The sequence below is a fragment of the Lycorma delicatula genome, chromosome 1 (assembly GCF_047948215.1).
Source record: "Lycorma delicatula isolate Av1 chromosome 1, ASM4794821v1, whole genome shotgun sequence".
NCBI lineage: Eukaryota > Metazoa > Arthropoda > Insecta > Hemiptera > Fulgoridae > Lycorma > Lycorma delicatula.
The window spans coordinates 26,888,314-26,900,694 of NC_134455.1; the positions used below are offsets into that span (position 1 = coordinate 26,888,314).

The 12,381-nt window shown below is 26.3% G+C and overlaps 1 protein-coding gene across 1 annotated transcript in view; it reads right to left on the reverse strand.

Moving 5' to 3' along the window:
* LOC142318065 (protein Skeletor, isoforms B/C) overlaps positions 1-12,381 on the reverse strand; it is a 395,343-nt gene that overhangs the window by 49,663 nt on the left and 333,299 nt on the right. Inside the window, exons 6-7 of the mRNA XM_075354590.1 lie at positions 9,263-9,443; positions 5,684-5,704 (exon numbers count right to left, since the gene is read on the reverse strand). Of these exons, the coding sequence (XP_075210705.1) occupies positions 5,684-5,704; positions 9,263-9,443 (202 nt within the window). The remainder of the gene's footprint in view (positions 1-5,683; positions 5,705-9,262; positions 9,444-12,381) is intronic.

Sequence of the window (12,381 nt, forward strand, 5' to 3'; positions counted from 1 at the left end):
GACCGACAAGGATGTTCCCTATCTCCGTTACTTTTTAATCTTTACATGGAACTAGAAGTTAATGATGTTAAAGAACAATTTAGATTCGGAGTAACAGTACAAGGTGAAAAGATAAAGATGCTACGATTTGCTGATGATATAGTAATTCTAGCCGAGAATAAAAAGGATTTAGAAGAAACAATGAACGGCATAGATGAAGTCCTACGCAAGAACTATCGCATGAAAATAAACAAGAACAAAACAAAAGTAATGAAATGTAGTAGAAATAACAAAGATGGACCACTGAATGTGAAAATAGGAGGAGAAAAGATTATGGAGGTAGAAGAATTTTGTTATTTGGGAAGTAGAATTACTAAAGATGGACGAAGCAGGAGCGATATAAAATGCTGAATAACACAAGCTAAACGAGCCTTCAGTAAGAAATATAATTTGTTTACATCAAAAATTAATTTAAATGTCAGGAAAAGATTTTTGAAAGTGTATGTTTAGAGTGTCGCTTTATATGGAAGTGAAACTTGGACAATCGGAGTATCTGAGAAGAAAAGATTAGAAGCTTTTGAAATGTGGTGCTATAGGAGAATGTTAAAAATCAGATCGGTGGATAAAGTGACAAATGAAGAGGTATTGCGGCAAATAGATGAAGAAAGAAGAACTGATGAACTATTTTACTTTTATATTTTGTAGTGCAGTGTTTTTAAAAGTTTATTTATTCTTCCTTTGCTACGAAAAATTTTATCTTTACTAACTGGAATTAATAAGTCTACCATTTCTGTTACTAAAGTGAAACTATAAATAACCAAATTAAATATTAATTTAATATGTATGTATGTATGCACGAATTCCACAACGAGAGTTGTACATTCTCTGGCATGAAACATTGGTCACTTCCAAAAGTGGCATAGTTATTGTCAGAAACAAAAACCATTCATGCCAGGCTTCTTAAGAGAAATAGATGAAATATGGTTCACTATTCCGATCTCTGCTAAAGGAGGTAGAAGAATTTTGTTATTTGGGAAGTAGTATTACTAAAGATGGACGAAGCAGGAGCGATATAAAATGCTGAATAGCACAAGTGAAACGAGTCTTCAGTAAGAAATATAATTTGTTTACATCAAAAATTAATTTAAATGTCAGGAAAAGATTTTTGAAAGTATGTTTGGAGTGTCGCTTTATATGGAAGTGAAACTTGGACAATCGGAGTATCTGAGAAGAAAAGATTAGAATATTTTGAAATGTGGTGCTATAGGAGAGTATTAAAAATCAGATGGGTGGATAAAGTGACAAATGAAGAGGTATTGCGGCAAATAGATGAAGAAAGAAGCATTTGGAAAAATATAGTTAAAAGAAGAGACAGACTTATAGGCCACATACTAAGGCATCCTGGAATAGTCGCTTTAATATTGGAAGGACAGGTAGAAGGAAAAAAATTGTGTAGGCAGGCTACGTTTGGAATATGTAAAACAAATTGTTAGGGATCTAGGATGTAGAGGGTATACTGAAATGAAACGACTAGCACTAGATAGGGAATCTTGGAGAGCTGCATCAAACCAGTCAAATGACTGAAGACAAAAAAAAGAAAAAAAAAAAATTTTTTTATAAACTTGTAAGTTAATTCAGAATGTTATTCTAATACTACTTAAAAAAAATTGTTAAATTAACATATCAAATGTTTATTATCATGTAATATTATATGGAAATTGGAAAATATAATTAATTAGGGTACTATTCTAGTAAATATAATTCTGTAAAAAAATATAACAGAAAAAATTGTAAGTATTATACGCATTGATACTATACTTGAATTATACAATTGCCGTGACTCATTTTGATAAATGGTATAACTTTTCTGGTGCATTTATTAGTCCATCATCTATATTACTAGGCAACAAACAGTTTAAGAATGAGCATTATATGTCAAGAAGGTGTGTAGGTCCTCACATGGAAAGCATTTCATCAGAATTAACTTATTTGACAAGAACTCCTTTATAATAGAAAAAAACTCAATTTTAATATCAGTATAACCTTAGTATTCAGGCATCAGAAAGAAAATGTCAGGAATATAAGACACTACACATAACAAATGAAAATGAGTTAAAATCAACAATGAAGATAAAAAATAAGGCTTAGTTAAGTAAGGTATTCATGTTGAAGGAGGAGGAGGTAATGAAATAATTAATTATATATTGAACCATCATGTATATACCCAAATTAAATATCCATTTCAGAAACAATTTAAGGCAGCAATAAGAATGTCAATACAACACCACTTACTAACTGCTCAGCAGTAGCAATACCAACAGTAATTTATAATTTAATCAGCACCTTATTATCCATTCTAATATCATACATTTTCCTAATTGTTTAAATTCACATTTAATTTAAGAGCTTTGCTATTAAGAGAATTTCGTACTAATTATTTTTATCAAAGTCCATATTCCTAACTTTTATTGTTCACGAGTTAATGGATAAATTCATATTCTTTTTAAATTAAAATCTTGTTTTAGGTTAAGTATTTATTAATGTAGGATTAGGCTAACTAATTTTTTACCTAATTTATTTAATTTAAACATTTTACTTGTAATAAGTTATTAATTGATATAAAAATAAAGGATGGAGATCTTTGCAAATATACTCTTTTCATCTAGGCAGCATTTCTGTTGGTATTTAAAAAAAAGAAAATAAAACAAAAAAGAATGTAAAAATCAACTTAAAAAATTTAAAGTGAATTCAAAAAACTATAATAAAAGTTAAAAAAATACTTTTTCACCAATTTAAAAATTTTACTTTTTTGAGTTAGTGCAAACTAATAAGCTGTTAGTGGTTTCTTTTAATTTGACACCAACTTAAAAAAAGTCAAAGTTTGAAGAACTGATGAACTATTTTACTTTTATATTTTGTAGTGCAGTGTTTTTAAAAGTTTATTTATTCTTCCTTTGCTACAAAAAATTTTACCTTTCCTAACTGGAATTAATAAGTCTACCATTTCTGTTACTAAAGTGAAACTATAAACAACCAAATTAAATATTAATTTAATATGTTTGTATGCATGCACAAATTCCACAACGAGAGTTGTACATCCTCTGGCATGAAACATTGGTCACTTCCAAAAGTGGCATAGCTATTGTCAGAAAAAAAAACCATTCATGCCAGGCTTCTTAAGAGAAGTAGATGAAATATGGTTCACTATTCCGTTCTCTGCTAAACTAAATATTCTGTAACATAAATGTTACTTTAGTGTTGGTGATATTCAGTCAGAGCTATAAGTGGCATCTTGACTCTATAAAGAACATCATTACTCTCAGATAAAGCAACTCTAGTGATGCTTATAACTCAAATGTTTTATATATTATAGCATAGTAGGTGTTAGAAAAACTAATATGGACAGTGTAAAGCAAAAAATTAATGTATCCCTTTTTCTGAAAAATGTGTTATATATGTTATCTTAATCATTAAAGGAAGAATATAACCACTACAAATAAAATGTAACAAGAATTTCTATATCACATGAATACTAAAAAAAAGTTGAACTCTTTAATAAAAAAAGATCAAGAAAACTGACAGCTAAGAAAATATTTTATCATAGCTAAAAAAATAAAAACAGGTGCAGGAGGTCAAAAGAAAAAAAATGATGGAATTAATAATATTGTGATATTTTGACATTTTATGCTTGTTCTTCCTAATTATTTAGTATTCTTTTTGAAGTTTCTGTTATGTTATATTATTATTATTGTTGTTTTACCACAAAAATGTAGAAAAAATAAATTTATTACATTTACTCCATAATAATTATTATATTTAACGAATAGAATAAAATTTTGTAACGCATACTCAGTGTCATTTAAAATAAGATTTTACATAAGACATTTAAATAAGACTTTTCCTTCAGTGTGATTGTTTTATATGATGGTACCAACAAATTTTTTTAACAAAAGTTGAATTATATAGCTCACTTGTTAATGTCAACTGTTATAATTAAATAAAAATTATTTCATGTTGAGTAATAATACTATGAATAATTTTAACTGTTATAATAATTGTAATAATTTATATTACTGTTATTAAATCTATTTTTTCTTAAAATTTGTGTAGTTTTATAAAAAAAATAACAGTAGCTCTTGAATTGAATTTATATATATGAAAAATAATTTATAGTAATGCTTATTGTTAAAGTTTTTTGTTTTTACAGTCAGACTTGTTTAAATTAATTTGTTCTAAGCTACAACTGGAAAGGTTTTCCAGAAACTTATATTTCACAGAAGTTTTTTTATGTATATTTTACACAAAAAGCTATTGTGTTCATTTTTCATAAGTAACATATTTATGCATTAATCTTTATAGGATTGTTTTTTATTAGCAGAAGATGAAAAAATTATGTTTTTAACATTTTTTATAATTTTAAAACATCACTTCACTTCACATAAGAGATAATTTAGAAAAATGTGAAATAAACTAAGTATCTTTAATAAAAGATTGACTTGCTTAGATATTTAGGTTATAAATGAATGTGACAGTTACACATTACAATGTATTTGAACTTTTTTGCCATCTATTGGAAGTTCATCGCTTGCATATCTTCTTTTTTTTTATTACTTTTAGAGCATTAAGGATTACAATAGTAGTAAAGATACTATTATCTTTAGATAATATAATAATAATTAAGATACTATAGTAGTAAATTCTGTAACTGGAATTTATCTAATTCAGACCAGATTTTCCAACACTTTATACATAAAATTTTGCTGTATTTTTATTTTTTCTTTTAATTTGGCTGCTGGGTTTCTATATGATAATAAAATAATAATGATACCATGCAATGAATTACATCCAAAAGTATCTATAAAGTGTATAATTAAAAATCAATAAATAACTATTAGTAAAAATGAATCAGAATATTTAATATAAGGTATAAATATTGTATCATTCATTGTTATCACCATCATATTATTGATATGTCAAAATACAAATTTTATGAATATTTAATGTTATTTTCCCAAATGAGATTAATTTTGACTCACAGATAGCCTTACGCTATATTTTTTATTATAGTTTTATAATCTTCCAGCATTTTAATAAATTGATAAAACAGACTGGTGAATCTGTTTAACAGATCTAGTGGCTAGATGAAATACCAACTTATCAAGAAACAATATATGATAATGCTTAATTAACAATATAACTGGAATAGGCTTGTATTTTACTTTATACTGAATAAAAATGTGAGATATACGATCTGGGAAAAATAATGCTATGACAGATTCATTATTCAATAAAAATATCATTTAAGAATGTATACATCATAGATTTTCAGTTGCAACTGAGTGAAGTAGCTTAATGAAGTAACTCATGTTAATAGGATTAAAACATAATACTAGTACAACAATTTATATAAAAAATTTTACACAGATTCTATAACCTGATAATCAGATTAAGCATTATTTTAGTTTCTATGGAGTTAATTCTATTGAACTTATACATCTATCATACATAACATTTGATTTCTTTCATAAATGATATCTACCTAAATACTAATACAATTTTACTACTCATTTTTGAAAAATTCTCATAGCAGTTTTCAAAAATATAAAACAGAAAATGTTCAATGATGCGTGGGAAATAAAATTGGTATAACATTACAAACAAGATTTACTTTTTGTTTTGAATTATTGTAGTGAATGATACTTACCGGATTATACCACCATGGTGGCTGCAAAAAAATCTAAAATTAATATTTTTTTAGTGGCAAAAAATAAACATACAACACTTTAAAAAATGTGTGATTGACTTAACAAACAATACATATTTTTTAACAAACGCATTTTATAACATAATAAACTTTCTGGAATGAAATGAATACTTGTGATGTATTATTTTTGTATGTTACTTGAAATAAAACATTAAAAAACCTGAAAACTCGTGTCTGAATATTAAAAAAAGCTTATAAACATATATGTTAAAAATCAGTTGACAGAATTAGAAGTTTTTTCTGGTAGCTGATGTATATTATTTATTCTGAGCAAGTTTAATTTGTTAGATGTGTGAATGTGGTTAGTAAAACACAAAAATAAAAACAAAATTATATTTTATTAAAATAAAAAGATAATACAGTGTTCAGAAGTATTCCATCACCTACATTTATCTAATGTTAAAAGTGTATAAAAAAATGTATAAAATTATTAAGAAGGTAATAAAAATAATTAATTACATAGTAATCAAAACCTGATCAAAAAAAAATATATATATAAATATTTTTTTGTAAACAACTAAGTAAACATTTTATCACTTAATAATATTTTAAATCACAATGTCCACTATTTTAGGTAACTATAACCACAAACAGACTGTTATCGATTCTATCACTTAATAATATTTTAAATCACAATGTCCACTATTTTAGGTAACTATAACCACAAACAGACTGTTATCGATTAATGGACTGTACTTGGATTAAATGTAATGATTAATTTTCTAATCTGTCAAAATAATACAAATCCAAAATGAATAAGAATTTGTTAATGGGTAATAAAAATTGTTTTACATGCTAACTAATAGCAAAGGAATTGTCAAATACAACAGGCAAACCATACTTAGAAGTGGCAAGAAAACAAAAGAGAAACAGCAACAATTTTTATGTTTCATATATGGATTTTGTTTTTGTAAAACTTTAGCTCTAATTCGTACTTACTAAATTTTTGAGCCAATGAAAAACATATAATTTTCACCAATGGATGAAAGGTCTCAAAATGTTGAAGCCAACAACAAGCACTAAAATACAGGTACTGCTACAGCTGAAGGAGAATATGCTAAATTACTTAAATTTAAATAAGCACAGAACCTTTTAATAATTGTCAAATTTATAATAGGCCTAACTTCTTTTTAAATATTTTCATCTCTAACCATTGGTTCAAAAAATTTTCTAAAGCATTATTCAACACTTCACTTAAAATGTGGTTGTACAATATCTTCCAAAAGTACATGATATTATTATTATTATTATTGTAAATTAAAACTTAACTGGAAATAATTATGATTTTGAATAACTTTTGGATTGTCTTGGTGGAACAGGTAGTAATATGTTTGCCTGTTTTAAAGGTAATGGGTTCAATTTTTGCAAGGACCTGGGAAATCTATATAAGTCAACTACATCTTGTTTTAAGAGAAATGACTAAATAATAATTTCAAAATGCTGTTTTGTCCAAATGAATAGAAGACTTAAAAAAAATAAAAATACTTTATTTACTCTAGTACGAGGAAATTCTTTAATGGTGAAGGAAAGCTGTTTAACTTCACCAAACGTCCAACATTTTAGCAACTTATTAAGACAAAATTAGGTTTAACATATAAAAATAAATTACATTGTAATTTTTAATTAATTATACGAGACCAACTTATTTGTACTCATTATTTGTTGTAATGAAAAGACTTCATTTTCATTATAACATTCTCAAAATGAAATGATGGACTAAGATGACAAGCAATGATCTTAAGAAAATAATTTTAAACACTGTATGATAAAAGTGTATTAACCAGAAAAAAACAATCATGAAGTTTATACATAATTAATTAATTTATAATAATTATCATACAAGTAACAGCAAAGTATAATTTTTTGATCAGGCTTAAGAATTACACAGAGTGTAATACACACAAGCATTATTTGTATATATAATACAAGTAATTAACATTTTTGATTTATTTTTTATTAAACAATTATTAATGTGTTAATGTATAAAAATAAGTCTGCAACATAACTGATATGGCAAGAAATTGATATGTCTTATGCTAATGAAAACTCAGCTGGTTTAACTTTGATCAAGGTCCATCTGTCTAAAACAGATGGAATATTTGATTATTGTGTCAAACAATAATCATATTGTTATATTAGTACGCTATTACATTAAATCATTCTGAGGTAACAATTTTTCTTCAATGTAATATCTGAAGATCGATGTTGAGATTGTACTTTTCTGTTTATTATTAATGCAATGTAAAACATCCATTAATTAGAAGTCATAATTTTAATGTTTCTGCTTAATTAGTAATTAAGTTAATTAATTTTTAATAAGTTATTTAAAATATTGAAAATTATTGATTTTAAATTTATATTATTTCAATGCATCCTTCATGAAATTATTACCTTGTTCTATTAATTATATTTTATGTTAAACAAAAAAAAAAATAATAAAAAAAAAAAAGATCTGTTAACTTTACACTACCCTTCACTAAGATTGACTTTTTTCAAATATTTACAGACTGCATTATAAACTATATCTATACTAAATTAAGTACCATAAATAAGTAATTTGAAAAAAAAGTGTATAAATAAAAGATTAATAAAATACATAAAGAAACAAGACTGATATTAAAAAAATTAATGACAACTACAACAAATAAAGTTAATGACAGAAGTTTATGTAATTTTGTTAAGAATATTTGGAAATAGAAAGAATAAAACTAGATTACCAAATGAGATAACAAAAAAAGTATTCTCAAAATAACTAAAAATGTAGAAAGTTAAAACTATAGTATTAAATCAGTATAAATTTTATGATACCGGTCCTTGTATTTTAAATAAGATAATAGGATACTGAAAGTACAAGTCCGTAAGTAATTCCAATTCAGTTAAATCTTAAAAACTAAATGGAAGTATGAGCTTGAGCAACAGATTTAATTTTTTATCATTCAATACACATGATCAGATACATCTTTGAAAAAGTTACTTTTTACTGTAAAAACAATTATGTATCAGGAACTGATAGCTAATAATTTTGATAGCTAATTCTGATAGCTAATTAAATTTTAATATATAATATATGTGTTTAAAAGTATAACACTTAAAGAAAAAATGGTAAGAAATTTATCTGTACAAGTTAGTAATTTTATAAACTAAGTGAATACTCAAATTTTGTAATTTAAAAAACATATTTAAAATCTTTACAGAAATGTTTTATTTTTATCACAGGCAAGAAACAATTTTTCTTAAAGTATTTTTATTAAAAATAAATAATTTTGGTTTTTTAATAAAATAAAATAATTATTCATTTAAAATCAAAAAGAGGTACTGGAGTAAAGGATTTTCTTTTAAAGTATTTTTCTATTGTATAATTAGAAATACATTAATGTAATGAAACAAAATTAAGTAAGAATTTCATGAAAACCATCCAGAAAAGAATGAGGAAATAACTGGAAATGAAGGAGAATGGTTAGGCTGGTAAATAGGTGGTTTTATTTGGGAGGGCTTTCTCTTCTTTTTGTTAGAACTCACAGTTATTTTTGTTTGACCCAAGGCTGGTGGTACATCTAGATCTTTTGGAATGATCACATGGCCAAAATTATGACGATACTGGACACACCAAACAGCAAGCCAGTCAATATCATATACAGTTAAGTTTCCTGGTAACTGTATTTCAATATCTTCACCTTGGTAACCACGCAATGGGTCCAAACTGTAAAAAAAAAAATTAAATTACATATAACATTGTATTTTTATGAATTTTCATAAATTTGATTGTAGGAACTTTTACATAATGAGATAAAAGATTATAGAATTTTCGTAAAAATAAAAATTCTATAATTTATAAAATAAAAATTGTTTATGTAATGTCTCCTGAGATCTTTACCTGAGTGCATGCTCTACTGTATTCGGGAAAGTAATTTCCATTATATTTCAAATTTATAGAAAAACTTATAAATATAAAATTTAATTTCTTCTATTTAATAAGATAATTTTTTCTTCTTTAAATAGCATCTATTCTTAATATAAAATATTTTTTTTTGTCTTCAGTCATTTGACTGGTTTGATGCAGCTCTCCAAGATTCCCTATCTAGTGCTAGTCATTTCATTTCAGTATACCCTCCACATCCTACATCCCTAACAATTTGTTTTACATATTCCAAACGTGGCCTGCCTACACAATTTTTTCCTTCTACCTGTCCTTCCAATATTAAGTCTCTCTCTTCTTTTAACTATATTTTTCCAAATGCTTCTTTCTTCATCTATTTGCCGCAATACCTCTTCATTTGTCACTTTATCCACCCATCTGATTTTTAACATTCTCCTATAGCAACACATTTCAAAACCTTCTAATCTTTTCTTCTCAGATACTCCGATTGTCCAAGCTTCACTTCCATATAAAGCGACACTCCAAACATATACTTTCAAAAATCTTTTCCTGACGTTTAAATTAATTTTTGATGTAAACAAATGATATTTCTTACTGAAGGCTCGTTTAGCTTGTACTATTCGGCATTTTATATCGCTCCTGTTTCATCCATCTTTAGTAATTCTACTTCCCAAATAACAAAATTCTTCTATCTCCATAATCTTTTCTCCTCCTATTTTCACATTCAGTGGTCCATCTTTGTTATTTCTACTACTACTTTCATTACTTTTGTTTTGTTCTTGTTTATTTTCATGCGATAGTTCTTGCGTAGGACTTCATCTATGCCGTTCATTGTTTCTTCTAAATCCTTTTTATTCTCGGCTAGAATTACTATATCATCAGCAAATCGTAGCATCTTTATCTTTTCACCTTGTACTGTTACTCCGAATTTAAATTGTTCTTTAACATCATTAACTGCTAGATCCATGTAAAGATTAAAAAGTAACGGAGATAGGGAACATCCTTGTCGGACTCCCTTTCTTATTACGGCTTCTTTCTTATGTTCTTCAATTGTTACTGTTGCTGTTTGGTTCCTGTACATGTTAGCAATTGTTCTTCTATCTCTGTATTTGAACCCTAATTTTTTTAAAATGCTGAACATTTTATTCCAGTCTACGTTATCGAATGCCTTTTCTAGGTCTATAAATGCCAAGTATGTTGGTTTGTTTTTCTTTAATCTTCCTTCTACTATTAATCTGAGGCCTAAAATTTCTTCCCTTGTCCCTATACTTTTCCTGAAACCAAATTGGTCTTCTCCTAACACTTCCTCCACTCTCCTCTCAATTCTTCTGTATAGAATTCTAGTTAAGATTTTTGATGCATGACTAGTTAAACTAATTGTTCTGTATTCTTCACATTTATCTGCCCCTGCTTTCTTTGGTATCATTGCTATAACACTTTTTTTGAAGTCTGATGGAAATTCCCCTTTTTCATAAATATTACACACCAATATTACACACTATAATATAAGTCTATAATTATAGCATATCTGATTGTATAGAGTTTAAAATTTATACATAAATAAAGTCATTTAAATGACCTTAACAGAGGCAAAATATTGTTGAAAGTACAGTATTGCTCAAAACTAAAAATTGTAAACACTTGAATAACATAAACAATAAAAATTAATGAAATAAGGATTCATAATTATGGTATCATTGAGATAAAATAGAATCTGTATGTCAGTCTGGCATAAAAGAAGGAAACTCTAATAGAGATGCCAAGTAAAGAACTGGTTTGGTTAATATAACAGCTTGTAATATATTTGAAAGGGAAGAGTTTCTAACATAAAAGAAGATAATTATCTTTTTATTGCAATTGTTTTGATGCCTAGAAAGTAAAATTTTCACATGTGTAATAGAGAATAATGAAATAATTCTAACTCAACTGAAATTTACAAGAGATAAAATTATTTAATGGGAGAAGAATTGGATTAGAACCCTTATCATATTTCATATGGAGGGAAAATCATTTAATATATTCTATCATACTTTCAATAAATCATGCTGGCCTTTAAATGTGTTAAAAAACCCTTTAAAATAAAAGTGTTGTCCAAAGGAACTATTATGGCCCATTTTTAGTCTCATTATTTAAATGGAAGAAAGGATATTTTCTATTTCAATGGATGGAGAAGAGACGATTGTTGGCCTGAACTTATTGAATCAAAGGCTAAGTATTAATATTTAAAATATCACAAAAAAGTGCTTCATTGCAATACAAAAGTGTATCTTTTCTCAGCATCAACAAAAATCAAAATAATGTTAATGACTATCATAAAAAAAAAAAATTACTTGGAGTGTTTTTTAAAAAAACATGCTAAGCTTCTTTCCAAAAATAGTGTACAGTATAATGTTAAATATGAATTATTGAAAACAGCCAGCAAAACTCTTAATCAATTGATTGATGTTGGGTACAATTAAACTTCAAGAAATTGTTCAACTACATTCTAAATAAGTATCTGAATTACTCAAAAATATCACTAGTAATAACATCAGCTGACACCAGAATGAGAGTCATAGTACTTAAATTGGTTGTAAGAGTAACTGGAATTATTTTGGTGTGATTTTAAAAAATCTACATTTAATTGTTGATAGTTTTAAATAAATAATCAACTTTCAGCAGATTATTTCATGGTCATATGCATTTGTTACAGTTACTTGGATGTTTCTTGTGTACTAATTAATTTAAGAAGAATTATTTTAATATAAATAATAGAATGAAG